Raw genomic sequence first — 17998 nt, 5'->3', positions numbered from 1 at the left:
TGACCTTCAGTAAGTTTTCATTTAGAAGAGAATTAAACAAGAAGCAAACCACATTCACTCAATTCAGTGCCTGTTGGATGTAAATACTTAATATTGTGCTAAGGGAAATTTTTTTCCCCAATCTTATCCTTAGCATCCAATGCCATTGCAGTTAATTGCACTTCTGGAAAGGTGCTGAAGTCTGGCATAATGTAGTGTTGAGCTCCTAACAAAGCTGAAGAACAAGCAACCACTTCAACCTAAACAAGGCTCAACAGGCTGCAAAATACTCAGGTACTTGGAACTGCATTTTGCAACCAAGTGATCAAGTCTGGACTAAATGCTAAGAGTGTATGAATGAAGAAAAGCAACAAGTCATAACAAATGTGATTAGTATTATCCAATTTCTCTGTTATAAATATATTATATACATTCAAACATCACATTAAAATATTATTCCGTTACACCAGAAGAGATTAAGGCCTTATATTATTTACAGAAACAAGCAAGCACCTTAAAAAAAAAATATGAACAAAACATCAGTCATTGACGTTTCCCTTCTAACATTATAAGTTTGATACCTTGAGCTCTTGAATACAGCTATGTGCAGTGTGCCCAATGCTATACCTATTTCAAACATTTATTGTCAGGGTAGGAAACACTTAATAGAAGGCTCACCAGTGAGCACTCCACACAAATGAATGCAAACATGTGCTGTGCCCTCCCTCTCCTCAGGCAGTTGTTAAGGTACAACTGAAGGCTTATACAGAAATGGTTTGCCCAATTCCATGTAGAGAGTAGAACAATTTTATGTTAAGGGAAACTGAAGACACTTAAGGATTCATGACCCACCGGTGGAGTGGGATTCTCAAAATTCTGTTCCACATTACATCAGTTAGATTTAACACGATAGCAAAGATGGAGCTGCAAGTTTACCAAACAAAGAGTGCATTGAACAGTGATGATTTTATAGGCTTCCAGTACTGACACACTGTTTTCATGCAGTGTTATTTGGACTCAAACATGAAGTGACAAACTGCTGTCACCGTTCCCCCAGAGGTCTCAGGCAACAAGCTATTTTTGAAGTGTCAAATAATGTTGATACAACACGTTCACAAAGCCACCACGTACCAATGAAGTAACTGTCCTGCCTTCTGGCTTGCCTGACAGCTTTACAAAATACAGTGATGAAGTACTTTCTAGGATGTAAGCGACATGGCTAAACAAAAGGTGCTCAGTAAGAGTAATCATCTTCAAGTATTGTTTTAAGAATTAGTTCTTTAAATTACAGTCTGTTAGCACTTCTTAGTTTGTGCTTTAGAGTCTGTTATTTCTTTGCAGGTCTTGAATTTGGCTGATGGCTTCTTTAAAAACAAAAAATTGGCAACAAAGTTAAGGACTGCAGACAGCTGGCAGAAGTTATTTAATTTTCTGAGCCCATTTCATGTCATCTGCTCTTGGCTTCTCCCCAGTTAGTCCTTGGATCATGTTCTCCAAACACCTCCAGAATCTGATCTTCTCTAACGGATAGTTCAGCCAACCTAAGTGGAAAGAAAAAAAAACGTTTATCACAGCACCCAAAGTATTGTAGTATTTAGTGATATTCCTTAATTTAAACACAAAGGAAAAGTATAGTGCTAAGAGGTGGACTACAGTCACTGCAAAGCTGTCAGAAAGAGGTCACCAAGTTTAACTGATCTGTGTTAAAAGCAATATGTTTGTATTTGCAGCACTCTATATTCAGCGTCGACATTCAAACAAATGACACCCACCAATTTCAGCTCTTTCCCCTCTAGGTTAGTTTCCCCATGACCAAAAGCCAGCATGGCTCTTTCCCTGTGTTTTGCATTAGTTCATACAGGACAATAAACACACATAGCACGATACTGAAATGCATTATGAATGCTACTACTTACACTTTCTAGAAGAACTGAGATCTCAGTTTGGAACCTAAACAACGCTAAGAATTGAAGTAAAAGTTTTTCCTAACAATCTCAAGCTTTGATAGTGCCAATATCAACGTTCCCTTTTAAAGTGCTTTTATTGACACCCAGGGAATGCATAATACATTTAAGTTTGCTTAACTGATTGCTAATAAAGGCTGTGGTGGGGAAGCCTTGTTGTAGCACCATGCTGCACTTAACAAGAGAAAAGGTGGACACTTCCTGGATTAAAAGGACAGCACTGCTAGCAGCATGCACCCAAAAGCACACACTCAGCTAACCTCACTTCTGCTTCCAAGTCACCAGGAAGGCTTTAACAGGTTAATACGGGACAGGCTCCTTGTACTTACGTAAAAATGTCCGTAAATGGCATAATGCAACAAAAGTTTAATGTATCTTTCCTAGCTTGCAAATTTAGGATAGTTTAAGTGCGTAGTAGGAATATCATAGAGATTATGAGGCTGAAGTCATACAGGTTTAATAGGCCTCACAATGAATTCAGAAAGGCTTCATCTTACTTTCTGGGTGTTAATTAGTACATTAGCTAACTTACTTTTCTGATTCTGTATTTTGAAGCTGACAAATAACTGACTGTAGAGTGCACAAAGAGGCAACTTCAATGGGCTTCTATTGCAATGTATTATATAGTAATTTTAGGCCTTCCTATCTTACCAAAACTTAAAGCACATTCAGCCTCATCATGCCTTTTTCTGTATTTAATAGACTGTCACTAAATTACATCTTGCCATGGGAATTATACGAGACAACCAAAAAAAAAACCAAACCCAACACTCTGCAGTGTGAACCAGATGACAGTACCAGTTGTAATGCAGAAGTATGTCTCATGTGGAGACACGTGGTGAATCCTGTGATGTTTCCGAGGCAGGATAACATGCCAGTCCTGTAGAAAGATGACCCAGCGTGGAAGACCAAAATATGTGTGAGACCACTTGTGAATCTGGTTCGTCATGGTTATGAAGATGATAAGGGCAAAGACATAGCACTCCCAAGGACACGTTTCATACAATGCTTCTGCAAAACAAGATTTGTTTTTCATAAAAAGGTATATTTCTACTAGGAAAGTGTGGTCTTGCTCAGCCAGACCTGACTGGAACTGCACGAAATAACAAGGGCCTCAAAAAAGTTGCTTCAGCAAGTGTCATACGAGCAAATAAGCTATAAATAGCTTCTGTATGTCACAAGAAAGACTGGGATGTGTCAGCATCTGCCAAATTGCAGTAAACAGGAAGTTAAACCCTGAATTTTTATCTATAAAATTAAACATCTTTAATTCTTGCTTGTCTAGCATTCAAAGTACTTCTATACACAGATGAAGCATTTTTATATGATTTAGAGCAAAGAGTTTTCTTGTGTAGCTTGTTTTCCTCTTGCAGGGGAAGTTTACTTCTAATACTTCCTTAGAAGACTCCTCAGAGATTTGTTGTTGGCATAGAGAAAACGTTTGCTTCCCCTTCAAGAAAGTTTCCCTCCCCTCCTCCTCTAGGGAGGACTGTGTTTCCAACAGCAATTACTTGTCATCTCACATTCATTGATTTCTTCTATCCTCATCAACAAAAATGCCAAATCCACGTAAGTTATGGCTAACAGCTTACCTGGGGAAAAGGAAACAAATTTGTATGCCATGTTTGCCAATGGGACCAACGTCATGAAGCAGTTGTCTCCGTTGGTCTCTATGAAATCATGCCTGGTAATTGCTGTAGGGTCAATATGATGTTCTCTAAAGGGTCTGATGAAAGCCTGAGAAAACAAATAGGGAAAATGCGTCCCAAGGTTTATCACGGAAAGAAAAAAAGCTACACCAGAAATGGCATCTAAATATACAGTCTCAGAGAAGAGAGAGTGTAAATGTACTAAGTAAGAGAGAGGCAGTGAAACAAGGATAGTTATTTGGCTCCTACACACACATCACGTATAGTTCATGCAGCGCCATCCTGATCATTGTGAGCTCTTCTGTTTGTAGTGCAGTTTCCTGCAGAGCTTTTTTTCCCCCCTGTGTTCCACAGGTTCAGGCAGTTAAGCACTACTAAATCTGTTGAAGGCAAACAAAATTAAGTTCAAAAATCAATGGGCTTAACTTCACTGAGCTGATGAAGTTAAGTCTTATTTCTGAATAACTGCAAGGAATATTCCATATGCACATTTTTTTTTTAAAGATGTCCTAATATTAGGCTGTGAGTAATAATTAACAGCAGTTATGAAGAAGTCTATTTTAAAAAGCAGATTACTGTTTATTATGTCAGTACACTTTCTCTAAGCACCCAGCATTTGTAGCTGTGTGCATAATACATCATTTACAACAGCAGCCAGGGGCACCAAGAAGTAGAAAAACCTTTTACTAGAGCTTCTCCATGTTTTCTATAGAACTGCTGAAGATTCAGCTGTGGGACCAGGACTCCTGGTGAAGCAGGGCAGGGAAATCCTGCACTTCCACCTTTTGGAAGCTCTATACAAGTCTAGTCAGGTCTCTGCACTTGTGTGCCACAAGCTATTTCACTGCCACTTGGGAAGGCTTGTGAACACTGGTACTGCAGAACTGTGTGCAGAGCTAATCAGGGTGATAAAATGTAACAGTGTCACCAGGACCACATGTAAACATGGTGCTTGGAGCACCCACCAGCAATACACTGTGCCGCTAAGAAGAGGAGAGTACAAAGCAGAGGCGTTGGTTATGCCTACAAGCTGCAAGAAAGGTACCTGTCCAACACAGCTGAGAACGCTGGAAGTGTTTCAGAATAGGATTTCATTAATTTTTCCCAGTTTAAGGATAAGAATCTCAAACCTTGCCAACGATGGGTAGCTCCACAGACCCCCAGGTGTCTGCTCCCCAGTGAAATAATCCTGACAGAAAGTCTGCTGTAATTACTCCTGCAACTTGAATTGAGAGAGACATACAGTTAGAGATGTAAAAATCATTTTTTTTACTGATAAATCCACACTGTCTACTTGTTTCACAGGTTTATTTGCTTATCTACTTCTAAATCATGTGTTTACAGCCACATGAGATCTACCCAACCTGAATACATCTAAGGCCAATGGTAACGAGGAACAATGGTTAATGAGGCATCACGTGGACAGTTTTTCACTATGAACACTGAGATTTGTGTCTGACCACCTTCTAGAGAAGAGCTTGTTAATCTTTGCAATTGCTGGCACACAAAGATTAATGAATCTAAACCATGTCATTTTGATCATTTTCAAATGCACCTCCCTGGATCTACCCACCTTTCTTCATTCGCAGTGTTTAAGAGATTACTTGCTAAAATTGTAACTGCTACAGCTACTCCAAAAATGCTACTAACAGCAGACCCTTCCTCTTTCCCTTGGTCCCCCGTAACTGCAGGCTAGGAACACAGAACTACAAGATTCCATGTAAGCACCAATTAAGAAATCACTCCATGGCATAGGAAGACTGCTGACTAAATAAGATCAGAATGTCAAACAACTCTGTGACTTTATCACCTGCAGTGCTTCAGGCAGGGGCTCTGCATGACTCCCTTTTAGGGACAGCCTACACCCGTCATACTTCCACACTACCTCAGGTACACCATTAAACACAGTTTGCTACAATAGGATTTTTCTAGATGCCAATGGCAAGATTTTTAAAACTGTGACCAAGTGAAGGTAATTTTCAGTTCCTGCATATATAGTCACAGTTTTGCCTGCCTTCTCTGGATAATCTTGTACCTACTATTCTAGTTTCAGGGCAATCCTGGCACTTAAAAGTAAGGATATAAGAAATGTAATTTGATCAGAACAGCAGTATGTTTTGCAGTCAGTCGCAGATCTGTCACATGGTGTTCACAGACACCCAACTGTTCTGCATCGGTAGAAGAAATCCTACTCCCAGGTTCCTAGGCCCTTGAGAAATAAAGTCTCCCAACACAGCCCGAGATGCCCTTCTGCATAAGTGCTACTGCCAGGACCTTGACACTTTGGAAACTGTCCTTGTTGGAGGCTGGGGGAATATAACACACAGCAATATGGCTGTAGCAGCACAGCACAGAGGAGGAACACTGCCTCAGGACCTGCGTACTCAAGGGATTTAAGATAGTCAGATGCTGCCTATCAAAGAGCACAGACATCCAGAGGTACCAGTTGTAGCCTGCATGCCTTGCTCTGAGCGGTTTGTTATAGAGATTGACCAGATGAACTGTCTGAATCGAATCCAGATTTGAAGAATAAACCAGATTAAGAATCAGAGTTCTTTTAGACTGCAATGTTGTCCTTTCAGGTTAATACACACTGCAGAGAGCTCTGCCTGCTCAATTATTCTGAGACTGACTGCTCCGTGCATGCAAGCACACCTGCTGGTTCTCCGTGGAGCATTAAAGCTCTGACAGGAAAAAAGGCAGAATGCACCTCTTACCTGCAGCTCTGGTTAAGCAGAAGCACTATGTGGATTTCTGAACGGCCACTGCACTACTCCTGTACTTGGGAACACAGCCTGATCTCAGCACAAATCCCTCAAGAATCACACAAGAAGTTCACGCTAGTTGAGGTGCTATAATACAGAACCTGCAGCCTGCTGTTAAATGAGTCACAGCAACAGAAATACAAAGATGGAGTGCTCACAGCACGTGTTGCAAAGCATCTAAGTTAGCAATCCCCTCCTCTCATTTGATGCTCAGAGCACAAGGCACAGTCAGTTACTCCTGTCATGTCTGGGAGCTCAGGAAGGAGCCTATAACTGCCTGCCTGCCCACACCAAAGCAGCCACAGGGCCAGGGCAGAGAGGCTGGAACACAGCTCTTCAGTTTCCCCTACTGATGTTAGAGAAATCAGTTTGCCTGGGCATCCTGGTCTAGTGGTTGACGACCCTGCACATAGTAGGGGGGTTGAGGCTTGACGGTCTTTTTCAACCCAGGCCATTCTGTGGTTCTATGATTTGATGAAATTGCCCACTGTAACAGCCTTTGCAGAAGAAACAGCAGAGTTGTGAAATCATCCATAATGCAGCAGACTTATTTGTGCTCTGACTGCATTATCAACCCCTCTTCAGAGGTCTGGGAAGACAGCAGAACTCCTGGCTTTCTCCTCCACTAGCCAGCATTTGTTTCTGTCTGAAAACCTCCCTCAAGCACGGCTTCTCCATCACAGAGCAAAGCTTTCTGTGGCAGGCAGGTACACTTCTGCCTGGCAAGAACTTAGGCAAGGCAATTCCAACTCACCTGTAATCCAAATCAAAAGTTATAAGCATTGGTATACCGGTTCCTCTTGCTTTAGCTCCAAGCCATCCTGTTACTCCTCTACCTCTCACAAACTCAAGGCATCAGCAACACAGGCTGGCAGGAGACACACCAGGAATTAAAAACAACCAATGTGCATCTCCCTATAAGCCATACAACTTACACCAGCCCCGACCTGGACCTCACCTGATCTTCTTACCCCCCAACCAGGGCAATTTGGTCAGCTGCCTCAAGAGTCCATTTTATGTAGTTCTTTTCACACAAGCAGGATTGCTAAAGAACAGGTTTTCGCTTTTTAGAACATGAAGGAGGACCAGATTGTTCTGTTACTATTGATCAAGTGCTCTTAAGTTTCGGGGCACAGCACTTTCCTCCGGTACACACAGCACAGTGTATTTCACATACAGCCTTCTTGTGGTTACATTTCGCTGAGCTTATCCTTCACCTCTACATTCTGTTTGTCCCCCTCCATCTCATTACAAAAAGGGAGAAAACAAGATCAGGATAATGCAGCACCTACTTCACCAAAATGCTTTCTTTCCACAGTATAGACTCCTGCTACTGAATCCACCTGGATTCAACCCAAGTGGCCTAACTTCTTAAAAGAAAAACCACCTGCCCTGTATTTATGTACCATCTTTTTGCACTACCTAGAGCCCGCCCTTCATGAGCACTAAGTTCTGTATGCTTGTTTTATTTCAGACCAAACATGAAAGGACTAGAGGGAATGGCTTCAAGCTGTGCCAGGGAAGGTTCAGGCTGGACATCAGGAAATACTACTTCTCTGAAAGGGTGGTCAGGCACTGGAATGGGCTGCTCAGAGAGGTGGTGGAGTCACTGATCCTGGTGGTGTTCAAAGAGCATTTGAATGTTGCATTGAGGGACGTGGTTTAGCAGGAACCATTGGTGATGGGCAAATGGTTGGACTGGGTGATCCTGTGGGTCTTTTCCACCCTTAGCAATTCTATGAAAGCTACAGTGAGACATGAGCAGCACAGTGTCTTTGGGATCTGCATCCAGCAACTGAAAGAGCAAACGGCCTTGATGTGTGGGGAAGATATCCAAACAACACTTTGCTTTACAACAAGTGAACACCATTCTCGCTGAGGTAATCACTCTATTAACTCCCCAGTGCCTCCAGCACACTGCATTCTCAGAGTATGCAATAACAGCAGGAAGAACAGCTGAAACAGAGGCAAAACACTGAGCACTCAACTGACAGCTCATATGTTATACTGATGCCAAATGGTAGAAAGCTGAAAGGAAAGAATGAAGGGTGTCTGAAGCAGTGAATTACACTATGGCAGCTTGAAAAAATCTAACTGCCATAAGGTGCAACTCAACTGTAGTGCAGAAACCGAGTATGAAGAGTTGTATGAAAAGAAACAGTACCACAGTGACACTTGCATCCTGCCTGCAGGCTCAGAAGGCATATCAGACACCAATGAGTTAATCTCAATGTTTTCATACACTTGGCATTGTCCCCAGTTATAAAAAACCAAGGTGTGCCTTGGGAAAACCAAGGCACGGGTGTTCAGTTACCTCCCTCTTGTGGAATTGATCTTGTTGCTCTGTCATCAAGGCTGGGAGGGCAAGGTAGGACAGCCCAACAGCCCGGAGCATTAGTTAAGAATTAACTGTAAGGTCAGAAATGCAGGGTACTACAGCAGTGTACACGTATGGGCTGCAGTCAGCAGGTTTACACACTGTTAGAAGACAGTCCTGTAAAGCATTAGGGAAATACTGCTCTGTACACATTTAATTCTTTACTCCCACTGCCGAGTCTAACTCAGGTTTGCATCTAAGGAGGGAGTAAACATGCTGAGACCACAGGGAGATACGGTGCTGCCGTTCACAAGTGAGCTCAAAGCAGCAGGAATTTTGTGCTGTGCAAGCAGACTGCTGAATCAGGAGCCAATGAAGGTGCACTTCATTTCAGACTAAGGGAGCATGACAGATACGTCAGACTGTGGGAGCGGCTGTTCTCTCCCAGCTGTGACCCTTGGCAGACAGCCGCGGGGCACTGCTGAGGAAGGAAGCGCTCACTGGCGCCAGGGACGTGCCAGGGAACACACAGGGCACCACGTTACTCCTGGGCACAGGGCAAGGGCTGGCAGCATGCTGACACATGCAGTGGTTGAGTCACAGCTGTTCTGTGCCTGTTGAGGTCTGTTGGGACACCAAGCAATATGCAGGAGCCAAGGCCACAGTAGAGCTCTCACTGCTCCTCAAGTACCAGAGGGGGATGTCACAGACTACGCCTAAAGCCTTCTCTTCTAAGAAAGACACGTACAACTTCCTGCAGCCCAGCAGCTCCCAGACACCAGCAGAAGGAAGTCAGAGCTGCATGTTTCAGGCACAGCCTGCAACAGACAGAGCTAGTCTGCGTGTTTTTTGCAAAAAAGTTTTACTTGATTGATACCATTATATAACATCATTCTTAATCAGTGACTGTAAGGACTGTGTTACAGCACTAAGGGGCAGGGAAGTTTGGCCAACATCACAAGAGAAACTTTGCACTGTTCAGAAATCAAAATACTGAGGTATCAGTTGTTTGTTGCTCATATGCTTATAAAAATAAAATGACTCAGTCATCTGCATCCCACACTCAGCAGCTTTGCTTTGGTGCAGTCATTTGTAGCTCAGAGCAGGCAGGGCTGTGATGCTACAGCAAGCTGCAACACTAAGAACACAACCCCTGAGCAGGTATAAAGCACAACAGCTTAAGAGCAGGAAGAGAAGAGTTAATCATTCTGGTGAGGTCCAACTGAGAAAGTCAGAAGAGCTTACAGTGCAAGCAAGCAGAGAATAGCTGAGACACGAAATAAAAGACGGGTCTGGATTTTATATCTCTACAGCACAAACCATGCAGCTTGTGACACTGCCAGAAGATACCAGGAGAGGGAGATCCCCATGGAATCAGGATGCTATCTGTCCCGGAGGCAAGCATCTGCAGAACCTAAGGCAAACGTTCATCTCATAAAGGCATGCCTTGGCTGAGGATCACTACCCACAATAAACTTGACAGGAACTGCAAAATTTTATTTTAATGTCTTCAATCTCAGCATGTTGCTGCTAAGTAAGCTACTCCTACTATTTCTCCAGCTGATAGAGAGTTTGTGGAACACCTGGCATGTTTAAACAGCAAAACTCTGCCAGTCTTGCCTAAGCCTCAGGTTCTTAAACAAGAAGTACCATTGTGGGTACTTCTTTAGTAATACATTTTCAGAAACACAACAATTAGGGTATTTCTCTATGAGGGCAGCCCTCCAGCACTGCTGGGTGTTCTGAAGTGAAAGAGGCACCATTATGGGTGAATCAGGGCACTGAGACGCACGCTGTTAAATCCTCTAGCCAAAGTCTGCTGCAACTTTAAGCAAGCCCCTGACAACACAGGTAGCAGAGCCTTCCTTGTCTCTCAGTCATCACTGATGACAAAGAGCAATAGCATGTCCACTGAGCACACAAACAAACAGGGAAGCACAGCTGGAGCCATGCCACCAGCATCCCCCTGCTGCCAGCACCATCGGGCAGGGGACAGGCTCAGCCTGCCCTGAAGGGATCACCCACAGCTGTCCTGCCAGAGAGCAGCTCCATACATGGGAGCTCATCTCTTAATCCAAGCACACACAGCTGGTATCACAAGCAGCCACCAGAGCATAGCCAGCAGCTATGCCTGCCACTGCACCTCCACAGCCCCCAGGGTCCTCTACAGCAGGAAGGAACCAGAGCTGCCACAACGATCCACTTTGAGCAGCAGCTGTATGCAGCACGGTGTGTTAATGCAAGAAGTAAGGCAGGTAGGTTGTATCAGTGCAGCAGGAAGTACAGTGTCTTCAAAAGAGAATAAAATTTAGGACGTAGAACAGCTGCATGCAGTCACTGCAGAGGCAGTGACATGCAGGTGTGGCTTATTGGGGCCAGCACTCAAAGGAGAACTTTCCTTTGCTAATGGAGATTTCCATGCTCTAATTTCAAAGACATTTTTAATCAAAATTCGACGCAGTAACTCACTTAACATACAAAGTAAATCCAAAACACAACTGAATTACACCAGAAGGTACTGCCTCTGGCTGTAAGGCAGCAGGAACTGAAGCAGCTGACACACATGCAAAACAGCCCACTTCACAGTGTGCCTCTGGCATCAGAGTGGTTTTGCTGCAATGCATACCGGAGCTTTCATACATCACACCCTCATTACTGGGCTCTGCGGTGCCGCTGACCAAGGCATGCCTTGCAGCACAGCTACTAAAGCCTGGAAGATAATGGTTTCTAGCTTGAAAATGAACTGGGTGATTTCTCTCTGCATGCTGCCTCTGGCTGGTGCACATCTAAATAGGAATACACATTAACAGGTCTCAAAAAATTAACTCCCCATCAATCAATCCCTCAAGTCAACAAGACCTAATTTTATGTTGTGCCACCTCACAAGATGTTCCTAAAGATATCAGCATATGTGGGGCACTTTTATGCATACAAACAGGTGATGCAAATGTAACTAATTTGAGGCTATGCAGTAAGAACGTAACACAACTGCAGATAAAATTCAAGTCAACCAATTCAACAAAAAAGGCTTCAAAACCCTATAGAAATGCACGAGGAGGGGGAAAAAAAGAACCAAGATCCATACTGCAACTTTTGCAATCCATGCTGCAAAGAGGCACTGTATCTGGTTGGCATTAATACAGTGCCTATAGATATATCCCACGTACACTGAATAGTGCTATACAACACAAACTTGTCTGAAGGCATAAGAGCTTTCAAGCTTAATCTCATTTGTTTTGGTAGGCTCCTCTGCTTACCACACAAATAACACATAAGCCAGCCTCGTCCCCTGGAATTATTCAGCTTCAGTGAAGTGGCCAAGGCCGTTCCACTACAGAGATGTCCCATTGCAGGGGAGCAGTTCAGCTGCATCTGGAAAAAAGGGAATATTAAACCCTCCTTTGCAGCCAGCCTTCCTAACCTCCTACCGGAGGTCATCTGTGCACACGTGTGTAAATAATACTGAACCCAAACCTACACAACTGCCAGCCTGCACAAAGAGGATAACTTTCGTAGCTCATCAGCAGGTGAAGATGTTCAGAACACAGCACAACTGGATTTGACAGACAAGAAAAGACATCCATCCTCTGCCTACGCTCTTCTTCTGACCCTGCGGAGAAGGGAGCAGTCCCACGTCAGCTAAAGCAGCATGTAACACAAGGCAGTCACATGGGTTCCTCCCCCTGTTCTTCACGACAGGCTTTAGTCAGCACTGAACGGCCTGCTCCAAAAGCTGTTCTGGAATCGCATCATGATGTTCCTGCCTGCTTTCTCACACCCAGCAGCATGGCGATTCACAGCGCGCTGCGAGCACCCCAAGCAGCCTGCCTGCTCCCAGCACAGGGCAGCCAGTGGGAGGAGGATCAGACCTTCTGACCCACCAATCTCTAGATTAAGTTATTCACAGTGTAACCAATGTTGCAGTTGCGTGCTTTTGAAGGCATTAAGAAGCAAAAGGCTATAGCACAGCCTTTAATTGTAGGCATAGAGCCTGAGCCAGGTAAAATGATGTAGAAGGTTCAAACCACTCCTTGCTTTGTTTGTTTTATTTAAAGAAAGGAAGTATTTACAGAACAGCACACAGGCATCCGACAACCCTTCCTGATGGCCCAGGCAGCGTATCGAGTCCAGCCCATGGGATCACCTTCTGCTTTGGGGTTTCTCCCCCCGCTGTAACTTTCAGTACAAAGACCTGATGTGAACTCAGTGCAGAGCAAGTTCAAATGTCTTTATTAGCAGAACATTTGTTCTGCGAGCTCAAGTCAAAGGTCAATATTCTAATCTAAGTGTCAGGAAAGCTTTGGACAGGGACACGTTAGACAAGGTTTGTGACCACCTTCCCTTCTCTCACCTGTTGTACTGCATGTGGTACTCAGGAAACAGCACATTCAGGCAGATGGTTTTTTTTACCAAACTTAACAAAAACTAATTATTGCTGTCAATCAGACACTACCCATACCTTACCTGAACAAATAACGTATTGACAGCAAAAGCAAGATAACGTGTGGTACTTATTATTTTATTGCATTCCTTTTTATGCATGCTATCAGTAATTTCCACACTACTTTATTTGCACAGAATCCAGATTCTGTTGCTTTAATCATTCACTACTACTTAAATAACATTATCAGTGAATTGGCTGCTTTATCAGTGAAACCGGTAACCAGGATATCAGAGAACTTAAGCTTTTATCAATATTAATTTTGAGATGAAAGCCAGTTGCAAACAGATTGCCCTGCAGGTTGGCAATCATTCCCCATTCCCTCCTGTATCTGCTCTCATCGCGGTGGAGCAGTTCCTCCTCGCTCCTCTCAGTGCTGCTGCCCTGTAGGCAAAGAGCAGGAAGGGAGCTGGTACAACCCCCAGTGGGAGGATGCTGCTATCCAAGGGAAAGACAGCAACCTCCCAGCAGACAGCAGGCACTGCTGCAAAAATTCACAGTGCAGTCAATGGTTTACAGACTGCTAATAATAATAATAATAATAATAATATCACCTATTATTGAGTTTGCTGTTTTCTTTTTTTTTTTTAATCGATGGTAATACACAACTGTGATGGACAGATATCATTCTTCTAAAACATAAAACACCTCACAGTTTATTAAAAATACTGCTTTCACTATAAAGCACAGAAGCCAAACACCTGTAACCAGCTGTTACAATCAGAAAGATAAAGGCAGTGGAAGGGTGATCCAGGAGCGTAACAGCAAAGGGACCAGCACAGATAGGATGACAGGATGGTATTCCAAAAGAAAAGTAAAGGTGCTCACCTGCCTCAGAGATCTCATCTCACAGGAAAGACTCCACAAGGAAGGGATCTCCAATGAGAAACCCTTCCCCATTGGCAGTCAGCCCTTCAATGAGGTCTAAGAGAGGTGCAGCCAGGCTCCACCCCTTCTGGTCACACAGCTGAACTGCCTTCACCTGTGCTCCCAGGGCTGACCGGTCCTTTCCCAGGTGATCAATCAGTGGTTCAGGCTGGGACTCAACAGTTCCCATACACTAGCTTATACAGATCGAACCATCTTTTCAATGACACAACTCAAAAAATCATGTAAACACCATACACCCCCAACCAGGAATTAATAGAGCTTTGGTTATGCACCAGCAGTATACAAGTGCAGTGCAATGCCTAACTACTCTTCTCCTCCTTCCCTCATAACAAATTAGAAGTTTACCAGAAAATAACCAAAGAGAAGCACCGCAGAGCTGACTTCCAATCTTTTCAACTCAAGACAAAAGCAAAGCAATCATGGATCTACCCACCAGCCAAGAGCCAACGAACAGCAACATTTCACACCAAAACCCTCTGTTCATTGCAAGCTAAGCACTTACAACTCACACCACATTTGAAGGGTCACTCAAGAAAGACCAGCTCCATACTGCCAAGATGCAGCAAACTTAAATACTCCTGCACATCCAAGGCAAAGATATGAAAGCGGAGGCAAACAAGGTCAGTCAATCTGCAGCTTTTGCAGATGGTATCAGTTTCAGAGTCACTAAGGCAATTACACATGTGCCATTTTTCTCCCTTCCTAGTAACAATTCAAGAGTAAAGGACTGCACATGTTTCCAGCACTACAAGAGACAGTCTTGCCTTGTTTTTGTCAGAGAACACTTCTTACTTACATATCCCAACAATAATGGAGGGCGTGTGTTCAAGTCGCAAGTAGAAGAGAAGATTGTAAAAATTGAAACAGATCAGAGAGAAGCATAAGATGACAGAGATCCACTCCTGTAGTCTTTTTCCTGTTGGAAAAGAAAGAAAAAAAAACATTTTACTTTTATCCAAGAGTACAAAAAGAAGTCTGAAATAATATAGACTATTCTGCCGCCCAGATGTCTGCCCCATCTGTCTGACAGGAAAGTGAAACAGAAACTTATTATTCATGGAGGCACGCATATCTCGTGAAGTGACGTTCCTCTCCCCTGAGCCACTGCTGACCCCTTCCTTGCCCGTGCCCAAAGTAACAGACACAAACCGGACATCAGCTCATACTGCCTTGTTTACCTCTTCCCCATGGGAATGCCTTTTTACTTCCTCACATCTTGTCTTTTTTCAAATCTGCACAGCACTCAATATTCACTGCTGCAGGTACAGCTGGATCTGGGAACAAACGTCTGGCCTCAGATGCCCCACAGTTAAGTCACCTTAAGAGCCGTAACCCTCACAGGCTCACACCTTGTAAATGGGAAAAAAGCACCATCCTGCTTGCTGGTGGCCCCAGAATTGCTTTCTGAACATTGTAAGTATGTTTCTGGTGCTCATTTATTTAACCCATAAATGCTGCAGCCTTCGCTTCGCCTTCCTGCTCCCAAGCAGAAAGCCATAACCTCCCAGCCACCCTGGTACAGCAAGAGGTGGAACGAGGAAAGAGAAACGTGGACATAAATTCTCTCTTGTACCTACCTGTACTACTTAATGCCTCTACAGTAACCTCAACAGCAAAGAAAAAAGCCGCCCCCCACACATCAGGTTACAGTAACCTTCTTTACATGTAGGTTGAGAGGCTTTCTGCTGCTAATCACTGCTAGATTCTCACAGGGCACTGATGCTGAGGAAGGCAACGCTCAAAGCGAGACTATGTGGATTAAGGCATCAGAAACTTTAATACGTAATTGCCAGAGGCAGATCTGGGCTGCAACCCTGACCCAGCCGGGTCACCCCCACCTCCTCCCCCACCTCCTCCAGGCCCAGCACCGCTGCCGCAACCCTAACAGTAAATTAAGACACAAAGAACAAGTGTATTTCAATATAGCACCAGATAACAACTTGGGAGATTCTATAAAGAGATCCCTGGAGTAACAAAAGTAAGAGTTAATTAACACTCACTTCCTGTTTAAGAAAGCCACACCCTGATTAGAGGGCCTAAATGGGTAGGTCCTCATGGATCAATTAGCAACCTGCAGGGAAGCACCAGGCTCCCTACCAGGGAGCTCCATGGGCTCAGCCTGTGCAAATGCTGCTGCCACTCTGAGCGTGGGATCCCAGGGCTGCCCTACAGACCCCCAGGTCCAGTGCTGGGCAGATCAGGAGAGCAAGCAGCTGAAGGACAGGAAGCCAGTGCCAAGAGCTTGTGTTTGTAAAGCACTCATGTTTCAATGCACATGGAAAGATAGGGATTTACTTAAAGAAACTGAGGAAGTATGGGAGAGCCACATTCACTCTGCACAGCTGTACCTCGTGTCATTAAGAATTCAGTAGTCCGGCATCGCGTGCTTATGCCAAAACACATTCTGATGCTGCTTCTCTCTTATTGATGTAATGACAGGAGAAATCTGCACATCTAAAACATTACTGCAACTGCTGCACTACTGCCAGATAGACACACAGTGCTGTGCAGACCTCCCAGGAGCACCTGTCTGCAGATAAGGAGAGCAAGCTAGATTTGGAGGAAAACCTTTTCCATGTAAGTGAGAGCACAGGGAACACAAAGTTGTTAACTGTTTTTCTGCAAAGCACAGCAATCGATCACCTCCAACAGCTTCTTCTTCCCTGACACGCTGAGGTGACTGACACAAGATGTAAGCAGCACAGATGTGCCCCAAACAGTACAGAACACCGACAGACCCATGAGTGCCTTTTTTTTTTTTTTTGTTACCATTACTTGGTTCTATGCAAGCAGTAACACCTGCATCTCCATTTAGGGCCCTGGATGCCATGCTGAGCTGCTGGAAACTGGGAGCACACAGCATGGAGTGCTGTGACACATCTGCTCCTTGTGAGCCTTCACCTCCACGGGAAGTCACTGTGAACCAAAGGAATGTCTCGTGCTGCTCACACTGCGAGCTGCAAAGAACCGCACGCTGCTGTCGCTTCATTGACCTCTGACAAACAGCAAGACTAGAGAAAATGAGAGGAGCAAAACCTCAGCCTGCCCTCCCTGCCCACCTTGCTGAGGGGCTGCGCACCTCGAGGCAGGTCACCAAGCACCGCTGTACGGAAGCTCTGCTCGGCAGCCCACTTAGCGAGCAAACTCACGTATCTGCTTCTGGACGGAAAGGTTTTTCCGGAGAGCTCATCTGGGCAGATTCCGGTTGGAAGCCTCCCCAGGAGCAGAAGCGCAGCTCAGCAGCATAGAAAGCAGTTTTGCTTCATGCCGACAGCTCCCCGACGTCCGAGCTCGGGCTCAACGTGCTCTACGAACGCCGCCGATTCTCCGTGCACGGATCGCGGCACCAAACAGAGCGGGACCGAACTCGGCACCACCGAGCCCTACAGAGCAGCATCGCGCACAGCGAGGAGCGACCATCGCTCAATACAATACCCCGAAGGCATCGGCAGCGCAGCGCCGTCCCGCAGCCCCGCCCGGGCGGAGGCGCCGCACCGCACTGAGCCCCAGCGCCCGGCCGCCTCCAACCGGCGCGGTGCGGCTCGGCGCGCTGAGAGCGGGGCTGCCCGAGCCGACGCCGGGCGGGGCCGCGCCGCTCAGCGCCGCGCGTGGGCCCGGTCCGTCCCGGAGGTGCCCCGAGCGGAGCGGCGCCCCGCAGAGCCCCCACCCGCCCCGTCCCGAGGAGCCGCCGCCGGCCCCGCCGCCCCCACCTGGCGAGTAGAGCTCGGCCAACTCGCGGGCCCCGGCGTGCTGCGCTCCCCAGCGCCGGCTGCCGCTCTCGGGCTCTTCCGAGGCCTCGCCGGCCGGCCCCGCCGCCTCCTCCCGCGGCGGGAGGCTCTCCATGGCACGGCCGCGCGGCTCCGGGCCCCGGGGCGGCGGCTGCTCCTCCTCTGTACCGATGGGCGACGGCGAGGGGCGCCCAGGGCCCGCCGAGGCGCCCGGCGGCAGCGCTGCGGCCCGCGGCAGCATCGGGAAATGGGGCCGGGCCGCGG

At 45.7% G+C, this 17998-nt stretch overlaps 1 protein-coding gene across 5 annotated transcripts; it reads right to left on the bottom strand.

Moving 5' to 3' along the window:
* Window positions 1–354: 354 nt before the first annotated feature.
* Window positions 355–17983, bottom strand: TMEM189 (transmembrane protein 189). Of its 5 annotated transcripts, none has more exons than XM_046902777.1 (7): window positions 17717–17829; window positions 14803–14922; window positions 11932–12046; window positions 4723–4814; window positions 3536–3680; window positions 2742–2954; window positions 355–1520 (listed from the first exon to the last, which is right to left on the bottom strand). In XM_046902777.1, the coding sequence occupies exons 3-7, from the start codon at window positions 12044–12046 to the stop codon at window positions 1399–1401; spliced, it is 687 nt and encodes a 228-aa protein (XP_046758733.1). In that variant the 5' UTR covers window positions 14803–14922; window positions 17717–17829; the 3' UTR covers window positions 355–1398. The 5 variants fall into 5 exon arrangements, with proteins under 5 accessions (XP_046758733.1, NP_001383487.1, NP_001192029.1 ...); NM_001396558.1 differs by lacking the exons at window positions 14803–14922; window positions 17717–17829 and adding exons at window positions 12153–12284; window positions 13944–14013; NM_001205100.2 differs by lacking the exon at window positions 11932–12046 and having other exon boundaries at window positions 17717–17983.
* Window positions 17984–17998: the final 15 nt, after the last annotated feature.

This window comes from Gallus gallus, chromosome 20, assembly GCF_016699485.2.
Source record: "Gallus gallus isolate bGalGal1 chromosome 20, bGalGal1.mat.broiler.GRCg7b, whole genome shotgun sequence".
NCBI classification, from domain to species: domain Eukaryota; kingdom Metazoa; phylum Chordata; class Aves; order Galliformes; family Phasianidae; genus Gallus; species Gallus gallus.
The sequence above is the reverse complement of the archived record's forward strand: the minus strand, read 5'-3'. Positions and strand labels throughout refer to the sequence as shown.